The sequence below is a fragment of a genome, unplaced genomic scaffold, assembly GCF_019419815.1.
Source record: "Pyrus x bretschneideri cultivar Hongxiangsu unplaced genomic scaffold, Pyrus_bretschneideri_v1 Contig5, whole genome shotgun sequence".
NCBI classification, from domain to species: Eukaryota; Viridiplantae; Streptophyta; class Magnoliopsida; order Rosales; family Rosaceae; genus Pyrus; species Pyrus x bretschneideri.
In genome coordinates this window covers 12,414,144-12,431,855 of record NW_025999787.1, presented here as the reverse complement: position 1 = coordinate 12,431,855, position 17,712 = coordinate 12,414,144, and the positions used below count along the sequence as shown (strand labels likewise).

Genomic DNA, 17,712 nt, shown 5'->3' with positions numbered 1-17,712 from the left:
TTTATGGAGATTCTACGACTGAAAAGGGAAAGTTTTGACAAACTAAGGCTTTTCTGGTTTATGGCTTTGTTTGAGAGCAAAGTGAGATGTCTTTTGATTAATTGGTTGAACGTCCTTGTTTATGTTGTCTTTCTCTACTTTTATAGACAATTTGGCCCAACCATCCCAGCTTTGCCTTTAGTTGATAGCTTTCGAAGGACAGTGAGTCATCATCTATTTACTCATTCATGTCATTGAAAAATGCTTTTTGGCTGTTGGTGAGGTGTTCTCTGTTGCCCATCACTTCAAACATAAGCATGTGCCCTATGCCTTTGTTGAAATAGCTTCCAATTTATCTTGGGCCTATCGAATGGGCTCGGGCAAGTCTTCATTTGCTTTTGCATCTATGGGTCTCTATTATCACAAAACCCAATGTTAAATATAAAACCAAACAAGAATAATGCATGGAACCCTAGCTATATTATACTATTAATATATAAAAGAAAAATCTCTCTCAAAACTCCCCCAACTTGAATTATATATCCATTTCGCATATTTAAGGAGAATAGACAGCTAGCATTCAATAATATACATATATAGATGTGCCAAGAAAACACATGCTCTACTTGTCCCATTTGTTGTGGTTGCAGACCAACCAATATTTTACTAGTAATAATTCAAAAGGTGCACTCATTTCTGCTCTAATTATTATGCTTTGTTTCTGCCTTTTCATTGATGTTACTCTTTCAATTACACACTCATTATTCTACTAAATTTTTGGAAAATAAAAGTGAGAAAATAAAATAAATTTAGACGAAAAGAAAAATTGCGAAGAAACGCCCCCAAAGCAAGAATAACCAGTAAAGTCCCACAACCAAAACGAAGCAGAAATGTCAGACTCGTCCTTTGGTCGACATTGCTTCACTTTCAAGCGAATACGGTATTGAGATTTTTTTCTCCAAGTGCAATTGGTTTCTAATATCGCTTTCAAATTACCTTATACCTACACTACACTGCAAGAACGATATGGAGCATCTACCTACTCTATTGGTCCGCAAAACCAAAAATCTTTCAACCTCATGCAATCAATGTCAAATGGGCCGTTTGATCAAATTTTAATGATCCGGATGCATTGATTAGTGAGCTCAGATCTTTATAGATTCGGAGGGAATCCAGTTTCTAAAAAAGCAGAGAAGCGACAAAGCATAAAATATCAAAATCGGTCCAAAAATAAGAAACTATTAAATGATAAATTAAAATTAGAGGAGGAAAAGTTGGTGGGTTGTAACATCCAGCACTAACAACAGCTATCACACTCGAAGGACGCTTGGCTTACAGCACATGGGCAACCGCAAGCTGGTCCGCCAACTTTTCATCTTATCCATATTGCCCTTTGAAATTAGCCACGGAATCATGCAAGTTCCAAGCGTGATAGGGTGTAACCATAATCCGATGAAGAATTCCTTGTGAGACGGATACAAGCTTAAGAATCACCGATTGAGTATTATGTCGACATGGTTACGATGAGATAAAACGTTAGTTTCCGATCCATCCTGTAGCCATCCCTAATCCAAAATGGGGAATGACCTAGAAGGGCAAAGGAGTCAATAACGTTGAAGCTGAGAACCAATGAATGTAGAAGCTGGGAGTTGGGACCCAAGGTTAGGCTGGCGCCAAATGGCAGGTAGAGGGTGACGGTGAGGGAAGGAGGTTCTCTTCGGATTTTTCTCCAAAGTTCAGAAATCAAATGATCTGAATCTTTAAAATTTGATCCAACGATAAAAAATTGTAATAACTTTTAAAAGTTTTTATTAACTTCTTTATTTTAGCCGTTAGATTAAATTTAAAAGATCGGATTACTAATTCCTAAATTTTGAAGGGAAAGAACCAGAGAGGAGAGGATGTCAGGGTGAGGATGAGAGATGAGCTGTCTCATTTTCCCCCCTTTTTAGCAGCGGACTTCAAATCTCTGTCCATTCCCATTTTATCGAAAAAGGGCGACACACGCACACAAAACCCACGCGTACAGCAAAGCAGGGGGTAACTTAGCACACAGCACAGCAGAGAGAGAAAGAGAGACTTCTGCAGTTCGTAAAGTTCCAAATTTTATCAGAGAAAAGAGAGAGATGAGAGAAATCATAAGCATTCATATTGGGCAGGCTGGAATTCAGGTGGGCAATTCATGCTGGGAGCTCTACTGCCTCGAGCATGGAATTCAACCTGATGGCCAGATGCCAAGGTAGGTTTTTGTATATCTCCATCGATATTTCTATTTATATATGCACTTTTTGTTGGTTTTTTGTTTATTTTGGTGGGTTTTTTTTTTCTCAAATGGTGGTGTGGATCAATGTGTTGTGATTTTATCATTATTGGTTATTAAAGGGTTTCTTGGAAATTTGGAATAGTTGATTTTAACATATTGGTGTTTGAGATCTTCTTTTGTATGAATTTCAGATGTCTGATTGTTATAACTATTTATTTGGGGGCTGTATCTGTTGATTACATCAGTAGTTTGTTGGAGTTTTTGGTTCTTTTGAGTGGACTCTCATAGGGTTCAGAAATATTTTCAACTGGAATGGATTTTCTGAAAGTATTCGATGGCGAAACTAAAGTTGCCATAAAAGAAATAGAATTGATTTCGCTTGAATCCGACTGGATCGGATGCATTTGCTTTCTTTGCAAGGTTGTTGTAATCGATACGTCCCAAGTCTGGTCAGATTAGAGACAGTAATTAAGGAACTAAATATGATGTTCTTTGGTTTCTGGACATAGTTTTAACATTAAAACTTTGTTGATCTTTTAATAATAGTAATAATAAAGATTTATTGACAAATGCGAATTCAAGCTTGTATGTGTTTTATTTTGTCCATGTGCATGCAATTTTAAGTTTGAATTTGTAGATGATTTGAGTGCCTAATGGACAGTTATGGTTTTGTGTCTTCAAAGTGATACCACAGTGGGCAGTGCCCACGATGCTTTCAACACCTTCTTCAGCGAGACTGGAGCAGGCAAGCATGTCCCAAGAGCCATATTTGTTGATCTCGAACCAACTGTTATTGATGAAGTTAGGACTGGGTACTTACCGCCAACTCTTCCACCCTGAGCAGCTCATTTCTGGAAAGGAAGACGCTGCTAATAATTTCGCAAGAGGACACTATACAGGTAACGGATGCTGCTTCTATCTTGCATTAATGAACTCTTTTATTATGTTAATTTTGTTGAGTTAACCTTTCTGGTTCTGTTCTGCAGTTGGAAAGGAAATTGTAGATCTCTGTCTTGATCGAGTTAGGAAATTGGCCGATAATTGCACTGGTTTACAAGGATTTCTGGTGTTCAATGCTGTTGGTGGTGGTACTGGTTCTGGTTTGGGGTCCTTGCTCTTAGAACGCTTGTCGGTGGATTATGGAAAGAAGTCAAAGCTTGGGTTCACCATCTATCCTTCTCCGCAGGTACTTACGTTTACAAATACTATGACTATCCTGCATAAGTTCCAGCAGTTTCTTATTCTGGCTTAGCAATTAAACATGGAATTAGAAATGGATATACTTGAGCATTTATAAATTGTTCTGGTGGAAAAGACGTTTCTATTTTATCTAGCTTATATCAGAATATAAAATCAACTGCACTTGTTATTTCATAATGTATAATGTGATTAATAGGACTTGCTGATAAGAAGCTCATGTATGCCTTAATTCTCTTGCATTGCAGGTTTCAACAGCAGTTGTTGAGCCTTATAATAGTGTTCTCTCTACTCATGCCCTCCTTGAACACACAGATGTATCTGTGCTCTTGGACAATGAAGCTATCTATGATATTTGCAGGAGATCTCTAGACATCGAGAGACCAACTTACACCAATTTGAATAGACTGATATCACAAGTCATATCCTCCTTGACAACATCATTGAGATTTGATGGAGCCATTAATGTTGATGTTACAGAGTTCCAGACAAACCTCGTTCCATACCCCCGCATCCATTTCATGCTTTCCTCATATGCCCCCGTTATCTCAGCTGCAAAGGCATACCATGAGCAGATCTCAATCCCTGAGATCACAAATGCAGTTTTTGAACCCTCAAGCATGATGGCCAAGTGTGATCCCCGGCATGGAAAATACATGGCCTGCTGCCTAATGTACAGGGGTGATGTAGTTCCCAAGGATGTCAATGCTGCCGTTGCAACTATCAAAACAAAAAGGACTGTGCAGTTTGTTGACTGGTAAGAACAATGCCTAAAGGGGAAAAGAAAACGATGTAAAATACTCATTTATTTTTTAAATCACATCTAATGTATCTGAAGAAACTTTGTTCAAATGCCATACTGTCTTGAACATCAGTATACACGGTAGGAATGGAGATTTATACATGAAGCTGAAGTTATCTTGATGCCAAGTTGCTTAGATCTTTAATAACCAGTTTTCTTTCAGATAAACAGTTTGTGCATCATCCGTCTGAATTCGGGTCCACGTAAATGTTTTATCTGACGAGTTCGGTGGTTCAATTCTGCAGGTGCCCAACAGGTTTCAAATGTGGTATTAACTATCAGCCTCCAACAGTTGTACCAGGGGGTGATCTTGCCAAGGTTCAGCGAGCAGTGTGCATGATCAGTAACAACACGGCAGTGGCTGAGGTGTTCTCACGCATTGACCACAAATTTGACCTCATGTATTCCAAGAGGGCATTCGTTCACTGGTACGTTGGTGAGGGAATGGAAGAAGGAGAGTTTTCAGAAGCTCGTGAAGATCTGGCTGCTCTAGAGAAAGATTACGAGGAAGTTGGCGCCGAAGGTGTTGATGATGAAGAGGGAAGTGAAGGTTACTAGTGTTGTAATGCAAGAGAAACAGTGTTTTATCATTCATCTTCGACTATCTGTGCTCCTTTTGTTGTGTAGTACACTTTCCATCTTCATGCTGTGAAATTGTCACAATCGTCACTAAGTTCTCATTATGTTCTTCTCGCTCTTTTTTGTGGTATCAATGAAGTGACATTTCTGAGAACCTGAATGTTTATGGTTCTCTTTCAAAGATATTATTACACTACTATGTTTCCCAGGTGTTTCGAAGAGAATTCGATACACATTATATGACAGTATTTTATGTTGTTTCTCCATTTTCCTACAAGACGGTTTCATGGTATAACTTAAGAACAATACTTGCTACTCAAATATGAGTAAGAACTTATACTCGAAAATCTTTAGTGTTTTAATCACATAGCTTTATGTTTATGATCTGAACCGTTCATACTATGAATCATACTGTAAATATCATCTATGCTAAAAACAAATTAAAACTAAGGTCGTTTAGTCAATCTATTGTAGTAAATATATAGGTGGTTCGTAATGCTTTTACAAATACAATTCATTTGTTTTTAAATAGTTTGATGACTAAATGACCTTAATTTTAACTGATTTTTTCGCAGATACCATCTTTATAGGATGATTTATAATATGAACGGTTCTGATTATAAACACGAAGTTCTATAAATTGACAATGAACAATTTTGAGAAATTTTAAGTAAGTTTCTACTTATCTTTGAGTAGCTAAGTATTGATCATAACTTAATATCACTCGTCGGTACCCCAACCCGCTGTCTTGAAATGCAGTTACATGTTAACTTGTTAGGTGAACCGGAAAAGTCTACTTTTTTAGTTTGAAAGTTTTGCGAGAGGATATTCGAACATAAGATATTTTTCAACATTGAGAGACCAAGAGATTCTGTGTTTTAAAATGCGGTCCATTGATAAATTTTCGCTTTCATCAGTTGGCAGCAATATGATGTTTTAACAACCGATGAACCTGGCTGATTAGTTCTGGTATTTTTGTCCAGCGGTTGTTTTATAGGAATCTTCCACCTTCCCTCAACACTGAAAAATTGCACCAACTACTCTCATTCTCTCATTTCTGCTTCTTCGTATTAATTGAATGCCTTGTAATATGGTGTTCGAAATTGCGGATCAAACATATATAATTGTTCTATATCGGATAAGTGATTCTCCAATATCAATATACTACGGCATGTTACTTAGAATGAAGGAAGTCACGAATCGAGAAAGGAAAAGAAGGAATGGGAGTGATGAGATCAACTAGCAACCCCCGTTGATATGATTCCTGATTCTTCAGGTATCAAATTACGTACTTCTTTTATTCCATGCGTGTCAATAAACACGCAAGGGAAGTAAGGAAATTTTGATACCCATGTTTAAGTAAACGCAAGAAACTCAAGAATCATAATCATTACAATACTCATTCCTTCCATGCAACTTTGAAGATATTGTTCATTTTGCATCTTTAAATGGAAGTATAAGCTATTGATATCGCACAGCTTCCTACGCTTCTCATGCTTTCAAAAGCATCACTAAACATAACCTCTCAAGATTCAAGAATAACCCTTCAATTCTCTCACTTCAAAATAATCAAAACTATAAGATCACTCAGAAAAAGAGATGAAGAGTCGCCATCAGCCGAGGCAGAACAACTGAGAGAGACTAGTATGATCCCAGAGAGCATCACCGGAGTCGTAACCATTGTCCAAGTACTCGTTCACTCCATTCATTGCATAAGTCGAAGCTGAAATCTGCCTCTCTACCTCAAGCGCTCAAATTCTGGCTCTGCTGCAACATTAGGTGACGATGTCATACCAATGTCTTTCGCTAGATCATTCCCTTCGTGGGTTACTGGAAGCTGATCAAACCCAGTTAAGAGTGGCCACTGGCGCCCGAAATGGTTACGAAACAACCCCGGTTGAAGAACACCGATGCAGTTGCTGACGTCTGGTCTATATGCATCATCAAACACCTGAACATTTTTCTGGCTTTTGCAGTCAGGCAGAAAAGTCTCACTAAAAGTAGCAATGGAGTTGGCTGAACCGTCACTGAAAGTGGTATATTTGTTAGTAATTCTAGTAGTCGTAGCTATAGGGGTGGAATTTAGGCTGTTGGGGTTGGAACTTGAAGGGCTTTCTTTCAAGCCCTTTTTCTGGTTGAGGAGGTTTATGATCTTCAAAGAAAGTGGAGAGTTGGAAGGGACATGAGTGGGGAAGTTGGTTCTGGTATTCGAACCCCGAAGAAGGTAAGCAGCCTCGTCGTAAGCTCGAGCAGCTCCCTCGGCAGTCTCAAAGGTTCCAAGCCACATTCTTATCTTCTTTGTTGTGTCCTTGATCTCTGCAACCCACTTCCCGGATGGCCTTTGTCTCACCCCAACAAACTTGCACTTGGATTTGGTCCTCTCTTTGGACTTGCCTTGTTTGTTGGCAAAGGCTCTCTTTTGCTGCTTCGGGGCTTGATGTTCCATGCCAGATGCTGAAAGAGAGAACGTTAGCTTGTTTGAGAATGCTTCTGTAATAGCTAAAAGCACTTTCAGATAATCAAAGCGCTTTTAACAGCATTTGACATTAAAAATAAAAAATAAAAAAAATCGAAGTGCTTTGGGGCTTCATGTTCCGTAGGAATGTTTGAAGAGAAGTTGTGAATGAATGAAAGAGAAAGAATGGGGGAGTCTGGTATATAAAGTTGGGACAAGGCAAAGTTTTTGTTTGGTACTTGGTAGTAGTGGGAAGCTCGTTTTCTTTCCCTCGTCAGCACGTCATTTTGTATTTGTTCGTTATTAAAGGATGACTGATTTCTCAATGCTCACTCGCGACCAAATCATACGTTAGTTTTTTTTTTTTTGAAAAAGAAAAGCTTATGGGGCTTTGGACGACTTACAACAACATTTAGCTTTTTTTGAGTTCTGACAATCATTATGTGATTTACTAGTGTCATGAGTCGAATCAAGATGTTTCATTTGGAATACGGACCTTAAATATGTTCCTAACTATTGAGCCACCGAGTGATAATGTCATATGTAAGTTATTTTGTGATATTTTCATCTGTAAGCGTTCCCTCTATCTTAAACTTTGTCTTGTCTAGAGAAGAATAATTATACGTCCTGCACCTAGAATTTCTAAAGATAAGAAGATAAGAAGAAGTTAAGATGACGAAAAATATATAAATGAAATAAATGGGTTAAAGTCAAAGAACGGTTAGAAAGTAGGGCAGGGCCAGGAGGGTGTGAGTAGATGTCGTGGTCACTCCTCAGTCATCACCACCACCAAAGTCGCTGGTCAACGGAGAGAGAATCAAAATTCGTGGGAGCACGAAGGCATGACACATGGAGCACGAATTTGGTCCCCTCCAAATGTATTCTTAGAAAAAATGGGAAGGAATCTCATGCTGCACGCTCTCTTGTGTTTGGTGGAATCTTTACGTAAAACATACCAAACAATTGACTTGCATTGCATCATAAAAAGATACAAACCAAAAACCAAACAAGTAAATAAGATTCAAAGCTCTAATGGCTATGGTTCGATAGAATTGGATTGTAACGGATCGTTGCTTTGTCCGATTTCTAGAGGTCATGCTCCCCAAGCCATGTTCCTGTCTCAGGCTCTAGGGTCCTTGAGACAGGCCCAAGTACGAGATTAGCTCACTTCTACATGTCGTTGAGGAGCCAAGCTTTGTTCTTTGGCATTGTTTCTCAAAGAAATGGAATCAGAAATGTCATCTTTGGATGCTCTAAAACTCTTGCACTCCTCAAGGATATATCGATCCAACACAACAGCACATACCGTTGAAATTATACCGTAAAGCCAATTTTATTGCCTTTGGGGATCAAAATTGAAAACATTATGAAAGAATCGCCATCGATAATTTCATCAACAGATTCTTACATCGGAGGTATAGGAAAATACAAGACATGATGAGACCAAAACTCCCACGAGAATTTTCTCACCAACAGCCCTCGTAACCTCAGGCACCAACAAAAACAAAAAAAAAAAAGAAACCCGCACCAACAGGAACAACAAGTCTTCTTTTCTTTTAGACTCAAAATCGTCACTATAAATTAACACTTTCATATACACCCTACAAAAAATGATTTGACCAAACCGCAACAATGACTTCCACGCTTAATCAGATGCTGACGGGTTGCTGTAAAACTTTTCGCAAAAATGACCTGATGGGAAGCATCTTATGGAAAAGAATTGGTGACGTACAATGAACACGCAAGACAGGGAACAGTGTATCTGAAAGCGGCAATGTGCTCAATGCAAGCCAAAGTACTTATGAGGAGAGGATAGATTGCAGTGCAAGCTGTTGTTGGGGTTGCAAGGAGGACCACGTTGAGGCCAATGTAGCTGGTGGCAACGTCTGCTGAAGCTGCTTTAACAAATTAATCATTCGGCTTGCAGTTTGTTCTGTTGCTAGATCCTTACCGGCACATAGAACCTGCATGAATAATCACACCCCTCAAAGTAAATATTCTGCAAAGCTTGAATATATATTACAAAGAAACATGCATTAAGTGGAACCATCTGATTGCCCGTACTGTTAAGATATCAATTAGACGAGAAAAAGAAAGCCTAGATTTAGGTTACAGTTATACTTGTTCGTTAATGAGTCCCTAGATCTTGCCACAAAGAAAAAATGGCTCAATCAACCAAGGTGTGCACACATCTATACCATACCATAAATCATTAAATAAGATACGTATAATCAAACTGATGGAATAGATGAGTGAGAAATGAATTATTGAGGAAGCATTGATTTTGATCATGATATACGATAAATGTTGTGCCTATAATTGCTTCACCTCAATAACAATCATTAAACAAGATACATATATTCAAACAAACTGATGGAATAGAATAATAAGAAATGTATTGTTGAGGAAGCATCGATTTCAATCATGGTATATGACACTGAGAAATATAGCTTAAGAGTGCTAAATTAGATTCAAGATTACAAACCTCTGCAAACACTGCAACAATTTTGGGAAGATACTGATTGTTGGGACCCAAAAGTTCCCGATCAGACCTGTAGATCGATTACAAGGGTCACCTCTATGAATTTGCTTGGTAATGATATTCCAAAAGGTAAATGTATGAAAAGGCAACAATTAACAGAACAAGGCACAAGTAAAAGAAAATTGAAACTCTACCTCTCTACCATAGAACAAAGTTGTTCATGAACAACTTTGGCTTCAACCAAGTCACCTTTAATCGGTAAACAGTTCAACCAAGCAGGAATGACCTGCAAAATTCCGAAAGGTTGACAATAAAAAAAAATTAAATAAATAATAATAAATAAATCAAACCAATAAAAAAGATATATTAATCTTAATTCTTGAAAGAGATAGTTGGCAAGACAAGTTATGATATAGTGTTGCACTAAACTGAGGAACATGCGCACAAAAAAGGTACTAGAGAGTACTGTATAGCACAGTAGTCGGATACTCATAGTCAAGACTCAAGACTCTAACGTTACTTTTTTGTGCATATATTCCATAACAACACCAACGACAAATTCTGATCATACCATATGACAACAGAGCAAATAAAAGTTAGTACCTGAGCTGCATCAATACTGTCACGGTGGAATTGGCTAATTTTTCCTAAAGCAGAAATAGCATTATCATATGCCATTACATTTTCAGATTGTTGGGCGTTAGGATGCTGGATGACAGCGTTCAGCCTTGATAGAGCCTCTGTACAAAGCCACAAGAAAATGTTACTCATAAACATACATAAATATTTCATCTATTTAATATATGCAAGCAGAATTACCGCCAATGAGAGGTTTAATTACTGCTCCACCAAACTCTGAACAAACACCAAGTCCATATACAGCTGCCTGAAAAACAAAAGTAAAACAAAAACCACTTAACACTAATGAGGAAAAGCAACCTGATACATATTGAAACAGTTCGTTGAGATCAGACCTGTCGAACATCAGGGTTTTCGTCATTGCAAGCCTCCAACAGAAAAGGAAGAAATGTGTCATAATATCTGATCCAACCAAATCAGAACCAATGAGTATAGAATGACAAGAATTACTTAAAGTAAAACCTGAGGTTCTATTTAAAAAAACTTACTTTACAGCTGCTTCACGACACTGCTCTGCAACTTCATCAAAGATGCATATTGCAATCCTTCTCTCTTCAGGTGTTTTATCCTTGGCCTGTGTTTAGGACCCAAAATGAATAATATAATTCAGAAGACAAACAAATTAGCTCAAACATAATGGCTGACAAAAAAATTAACATTCTTCTTCCACAGGGTGAAGATTTCTAGGGAGTGATCAAGCAAATATAAACAACTAAAATCCTAAAATTGGAACTGAAAGAAAGGCTGCACCCGTGAGACGTAACTTACCCACATAGGCGTTAAATACGATGCTAGCTCATCAAAGAAAGGCAAGAAAGTGGCTTTAAACGTTTTAATCAAAGTTCCAATGATCTCTCCCACCTGGAACAATTAAAAGAAGTGTTGAAGAGAACCAGGACAAAGTCCCACACTATATAAACGATGGCCTACAAATTAAAAAATCAACAATATTATTGACGAGCTACCTAAGGATTGTGCTAAAAAAACTCACTTGATCAAAAACTTCTTCCTCTTGTTCATTTTCCTCTTTAATCAGCTCCTGTTCCTCAGCATCAAAGTCTTCTGCTTTGGTCCTTTCTGCTCTCTCTCTTTTTCTACTGGAGCTGGCAGTGATCACCTGCTTTATCTCCTCCACAATGGATCTGACCTGGCTTTCATCTAAAAGTGGTCCAGATGTCTGAAAGCAAAGATACAAGGCGCATGTATGGGGCCATACTCAAGAAATGATACGATATAAAAATGAAAACGCCACAACAATTTTTTTGTTTTGTGAACAAAGCAAAAACAAATTTTTTGTTTTTTGAACAGAGTGAAGTATGATTAATTCAACAAAAATTTACTCCCAAAGCATTTGGCTCATTTGTTGTTTCCATGCAAACTGAAATGAAGGATTGGACACTACAAAACAATTAATTAGTACTACACTGCAGTGACTGCTAGCATTTCCAAGTTCATGCCCAAAATCAAGGCAAATATTTAATTATAAAAGTTCTTGCAAATCAAACGAATTTTTTTATTCTGCAAAGAAAAGAAACTAAAATAGAAGTGGCAAAGCATGGAACGTGACTAGTATCCAGTATCTAATTAACATTTCTAATCATGAGTGTATTGACAACTTCCTTGCAGGGAAAAATATAGCAATTCCAGCACTACTGAATTGGTCATTTGGTGCGGAGTAAGTGCAAAAAGTAAAACAAACAGGGTCACAATGGAAATTCATACAATTTCTTAATGAAAAATGACAAACCTGTAAGCATTCATTTAATGCATCCAATATATTTGCACAGATTTCGGTATCAGGTTCCTGCACACAAATTGCAATCTCATACTTCAGAGAATATTTAAATCATTACACCTAGATCAAGGAGGCTTAAGTGAAAAACAATGAACAACCTTATGTAATGCTTCCACAAGAGCTGGAACAATGTAGTCAGACAATTGCTTTATATATGTTTCATTACGACCTTGAGCTTGGCCTTTCTCTATAGCTAACTTTGCAGAACGCAGTAGCTCCGGCATTGCTAGAAAAAAAAAAGAGTAGATATCTCTTTATTTAAAAATGGAGTAATCTCCAACAAAATTTGTAGAGGAAGGAGAAAATAAAAACATTGAGTATTAACAATTAATACTACCTGAAACAGCTGCCTTCCTAACTTCTTCATGGAAATAAAATTTAAGAAGTGGAACCAAAGTTGGGGCAACCTACATAAATATGACCTTAATAAGTATGCAGCCAAAGTTGGACAAAAAAAATAATCGTGACACTATCGAATACCTGATCAATCCAGGGAAAGAATCCTTCTTTCAGCTCATCAGCATAGCAACACAGCATATTGCAAGCTGTAGCTTTCTCCTCCAAGACACTAGTCTTGATTCCAATCCTTTTATCCCCAAGAGTAATTGTTTCCATACTGAAACACAAAAGCAGCTTTTAGCAAGAGAAGAAGTAGCACAGAGCTACATAACAGCAATATTTCCAGATCTTGTTATCTTTTACACACTCACTTATCAAAACTATACCTCAAACACTCTAAATCAGTTCATTGGTAACTTAACCAAATAATTATCCAGTATAGAAGCATATAAAAAATGCTGATGTGGATCTTAAAGCCACTGTGGTTATCCATGCAGTGAAAGTTCATATGAAACTACACTAGATTCAGGTACATTATATATCAAATAATGGGAAGGATACCAAGAAATAGGTAGTGGTGCAACATTTGAGATATCGTACATGCCTGTTTGTATGGAACTGAAGCAAAAAAGGAAATGAGAATAAGTTTCAGACCTATCATCATCAGAGTCATCAATATCATTGTCTTCATCTGCAGATGTGATGGTTACATCTGGCTTAAGTTGAGCAGACTGAAGCAAAGGAGGCATTACAACACTCATATATGGGAGGAAATCTTGTCCTAAGCACTTGCAGAGTCTAGCCCAGGCCTACAATATTGTAGATAAATTTTTATTGCAAATAATAAGTCTTTCTATAGTAGTTTTAGTGCAATTATAAGATAGGGCATACTTGTAACATGTAACTTGTAGTTGGATCATCTGTCTCCATGTGAGATCCTTGCAAAGCCATCAGCACTTCCATGACCTTCAGAGAAACAGTAACCACCAATCTGTGATTAGAGAAATTGGCAGCAACATTTTTCTATTTGGTTTTTAGATTGGCCAAAATGCACCGGTTGAAAGACAATATTTAAATTCCCAACTATAAGCAGAAAAGAGCTGAAGCATTTAACTTGAGCATAGGAGAGTGTAGAAAAGGAAAAATAAAGAAGTCAATTTATGAATTTTGACAAAATCAAAATTCTTTTTTGAGGAGTAAGGTAGGAAATGGTTCAAAATAGCATAAGTCTGCATGCACAAGCACCTTAAAAATTAACATGAAACCAATCATTCATCAAATTGCCATTCATATCCCAAGTCCAATAAAGTAAACGTAGTTTCATATGTATAATGACTTACTTGCTTAGCGTCTTCCCTGAATTTCTCTTTTCCAACTGCCATTCCAACCAAACTAATACACTCCATCGATTTGGCACGAAGCATACGATTAGACTTATCAGTGGCATTCACCAAGATAGCCTTCAGGTAAGGCATAACTGCATCATAGTATTTTTGAAAATGCTCCTACGCAATTACCATCAAAGTTAATGATCCATAAAAAATAACAAAAAAACCTTCACCTATAATATCGCATTATATAGTACAATACCTGAGATGAATCAGCAACGGATGCCAAAGCAGTTAAGGCACCCTCTTGCACCATTTGTTTTCCATTCTGCATGAGACGTGATAAATCAGGCACTAGTAAAAAAAAAAATATACTAGTTTAAACGCATGTAATGAAGTAAGGTTTTACATCATGCATTTGGTGTTTGTATATATAATATATATACACACACACATAATCTTGAGAAGCATTACCTGCAGAAGTACAAGCAATTTGCTCACTACTCCATCCAAATACGGTGTTAAAATATCTGGAGTACAATTCTCACTGAAATTCAGCACAGCTGAAGCAGCATGTGCCTGCAGGTAACAAATTACAAAAAAGGAAGCAATAAATAGATAATCTTGCATGTGTAATTACATGAACTTGATAATGAGCTGAATAAAGCACATTCCACAATGATCACTTTTCTCCAATTTCAGAAAATAAAGAACCTCAAATGAAGGATGGCTTGCAACTATAGACACCGATGGTAGCACACAAGTCACAACAAAAGCCCAAAAATTAGTTTTCTACTGTACTTTTCAAAAAGTTCATACTTAAATTCGACTAGAAACATACAGTCAAGCAGGTATGACTTTTGAGTGGACTCAATCAAACATCCCATCAACCAGAGACAAAAAGTGAACTAAATAAATTAGGCTTCTCCTGAAGTCAAGGACATAAGATGAACTAGCAACTTAGAACATTGATTTAAGAACACACATAAGAATGCTCTACAGTGCACAACTTGTAAAGAATCCTTAAGATGAGAAAGTGCCAGTCAATGTTAGTATCGTGGTCACCCTCTAGTACATTAAAAAACTGACCTGCATTGCAAGATACAAATCCATACCATTCAAATAATGAAACTGAATATCATGTCAATCACTTAGAAACAGGACCAGCTGCTACGATCAGGTACTAACCTGAACACGAGGGTTCTGAAAATCATCCATAGCTCCAGCCAATGCTGGGAGCACACTTTGGTGATATTGAACTTGCAGATCTGGGCCCAAATCAGTAGACAACTGCCCAATTGCATTAATCGCTGCCCACCTTACACGAGGATGTGGATCTTGAAATGAGTTCAAGACCATTGCTACCACTTGCTCCAAATTTTTAATCATTACCTGCAAAAAAAAAAAAAAATGAAAGTAACGGATTAACGATCATCATTAATAATAAGGTAATGGAAATGCATAGCTGTACTATTCACTTATTTATGGATACAGAAGTGCCCCCTCAGAAACTGCATAGTAGGAATATACAATCACTTATGTGAAACATCTTACATCAGTGTATTATATCTGAAGCTCTTCATTTATATTGTGTAAGTGTGAATGTGACAATCAAACCGTACAAACATTGAATAATTTCAAACGAATGTTTCTCATCACATCTAACCTGTTAGATACTCGAGTTCACACAATAGCACATTCAACACATGTCAAAAACCTTGGCTCTTACCAAAACTCAACTCAATTACTTCAACAGAAAAGGCATGCTTTTTTTTTCAATACATACAATATTATCTACACTAAGGGGTGGGGAATTACACCATGTGGTTAAAGGCGGAACCATGTAAAACTGGAAAAGCAACAATTCCAAGCATAATATCACTAACTAATGACAATTAGTTAACCTGGATATACAATTTCACAAACAATGCACAACAATTAAGATAAAAATCTATACCTTAGCACAACCCTCAGCAATCTGAGCAAGGGCAATCAATGCAGCATGGTGCTTCTGCCACTCAGGGGCAGCCAAATATGCCGGCAATTGCTCAGAAGCTACCGGAACTATGGTATTCCCACCAAGGGAAATCGAAAGCCGATCCAAACACTCCTGACCAACACTGTAATTAGTGGTCTCACCGGCATCCTCATCTTCACTCTCTGCCGCATGCCACGCCGGTTCGTCCTCAATATCCAGAAGCATTTTCATTAAAATGGCAAACAATCGGCTTATAAACTGCGGCAACTTCCTCATCATGCCAGGAGCACGCTCTCTTGCCTCAGCCAGAGTGATGACGAACTCAATGGCCAAGTGCCTTGTTGATTCTTCCAAGGAATCGGCCTCAGCAATCTGTAACATTGCCCCAACGACTTCCACAATCTGCCGCCTTAGGAACCTCGGCTCGGTCCCAGCCAATTCAATCAACAATTCAAGAGCGTCCTGCGCGGTGGCTTCGTTCCCGTTGTTCAGAGCCTCCATCAACGTCTTCATCATCGCCGGCAACAGGTCCTGAAACCTATCCCTATCCACAGAGCTGGTCAAACACTGAATGAAATTGATGACGGCGTTCAAAGCCGCGATCTTCACGTCGGGGCTTGGCGAATTCCCCAGGCTATGCAAGAACACAGCGTGCAATTCCTTTATGTGCGGCACCATGATGTCGCCGATGTACTGCGATAATTGAGCGAATATCAAGAACGCCGCTTCTTGAAGCTTTGGCGAATCGGACGAGACACACTGGAACATAAACGGCAACAGTTCCGGCCATCCGTTATCGGGTAAAATCCCAGAGGCGAGCTCGGAAATCGTATCGCAGAGCTTCTTGGAGATGGATTTCGTGTCCTCCTGCTGAATACACGTCAGCAGAATCGTCTTCAGCGTTGATTGGGTCGTCGGATTCAATCGGGGCCAGAGATACGAGTCGTTGCGGGTGAGCTGCTTGCGGAGGAGAATCGCGGACATGGCGCGGGCCTCGGCGGCGGGGGAGAACTGGAGGAGGTGGGCGAGCTTGAGGGAGAGGGAGTCGGGATCGGTCTGCTTGCAGAGGTTGAAGAGGAGCTCCGCCTGGGACCGCTGCTCGTTGGCGGAAGACATGAGGTGGGAGATCAGGGTTTGGAAAGGGGCCGGGTCGGGACCAAGAATCGTCGCCAGTTGGGCTTGCTGTAACTGAGTCGACTCGGCCATCGCAACCAGCTGCGGTTGTTTAGGGTTTTTGCCTGCCCTGGCCGTGGATTGGTGTCAGTGATGAGCCCGCGAAGAGAAGATGTCTTTTTTCTCTGTACTCACTTTCGCTCACTAGACTTTTGAATCAAATCAAAAGTGGGGAATTTTGGGGAGTTTTGGAGTGCGGAAGGAGGGTGCGGGGGAATTAAGTAGGAGCGGGAGCAGAGGAGTGGGGCTCGTACATAAAAAGGAAAGAAATGCATATGGTTGGTTAGCTGGGCGTGGGTCACTCATCAATCATGATTTATGACTATATTTTTCGTACCAAATGTATTTTTGGAGGGAAGGGACATGGGACTCATTTTTTCCTTTAATATGTTATAAAATAATATCTTTGATTTTTTCTTTTTAAAAATTGTTATTAACACTTTAAAAATCTCATTTGTCACTCCAAATTTTCAATAATTAGAAAGCAAAATACACTTGTGAGGAATGTAGAATGAGATTTTTGGAGTGCTAATAACAATTTTTTTTTTTTATCAAAAGAATAATATTAGGAACACCAAATTTTTAAGGGAGTTTTAACGAAACATATCTAGTCCTGTTTACTTTTAACGAAAAATCATATTTTTACATTTTTCTGGCACTATTCATTACCCCTTTATTTGTCATTTTTTATTAAAACTAAAGT

The 17,712-nt window shown here is 38.4% G+C and overlaps 3 protein-coding genes across 3 annotated transcripts; 1 reads left to right on the top strand and 2 right to left on the bottom strand.

Moving 5' to 3' along the window:
• The first annotated feature begins 1,862 nt into the window (after positions 1–1,862).
• Positions 1,863–5,086, top strand: LOC103964645 (tubulin alpha-5 chain). The gene is given in 6 exon segments (XM_009377595.3): positions 1,863–2,218; positions 2,926–3,052; positions 3,054–3,141; positions 3,229–3,428; positions 3,688–4,196; positions 4,487–5,086. Coding segments are annotated over 6 exon segments (1,350 nt in total). The 5' UTR covers positions 1,863–2,105; the 3' UTR covers positions 4,800–5,086.
• An 877-nt stretch (positions 5,087–5,963) lies between these two features.
• Positions 5,964–7,885, bottom strand: LOC103964638 (ethylene-responsive transcription factor RAP2-11). The gene is given in 2 exon segments (XM_009377584.3): positions 5,964–6,570; positions 6,573–7,885. Coding segments are annotated over 2 exon segments (831 nt in total). The 5' UTR covers positions 7,267–7,885; the 3' UTR covers positions 5,964–6,433.
• A 704-nt stretch (positions 7,886–8,589) lies between these two features.
• LOC103964628 (importin-5) lies at positions 8,590–17,076 on the bottom strand. Its single transcript, XM_048569081.1, has 20 exons — positions 15,816–17,076; positions 15,047–15,250; positions 14,333–14,437; positions 14,121–14,186; positions 13,871–14,035; positions 13,422–13,496; positions 13,185–13,339; positions 12,672–12,807; positions 12,529–12,598; positions 12,290–12,417; positions 12,144–12,200; positions 11,388–11,573; positions 11,165–11,257; positions 10,885–10,970; positions 10,732–10,798; positions 10,577–10,643; positions 10,361–10,497; positions 9,952–10,043; positions 9,761–9,827; positions 8,590–9,239 (listed from the first exon to the last, which is right to left on the bottom strand). The coding sequence occupies exons 1-20, from the start codon at positions 17,040–17,042 to the stop codon at positions 9,075–9,077; spliced, it is 3,348 nt and encodes a 1,115-aa protein (XP_048425038.1). The 5' UTR covers positions 17,043–17,076; the 3' UTR covers positions 8,590–9,074.
• Between the last annotated feature and the right edge of the window lie 636 nt (positions 17,077–17,712).

What these genes read in the sequence shown, in the direction of transcription:
- LOC103964628 (XM_048569081.1), bottom strand. Translation starts at nt 17,042, where the DNA reads ATGGCCGAGTCGACTCAGTTACAGCAAGCCCAACTGGCGACGATTCTT. An exon ending in GATGACTCTGATGATGATAG is followed by an intron (nt 12,808 to 13,184) that starts GTCTGAAACTTA and finishes TTTGTGTTTCAG; the next exon opens with TATGGAAACAATTACTCTTG. An exon ending in CATTAAATGAATGCTTACAG is followed by an intron (nt 11,574 to 12,143) that starts GTTTGTCATTTT and finishes CTTTGCTTTCAG; the next exon opens with ACATCTGGACCACTTTTAGA.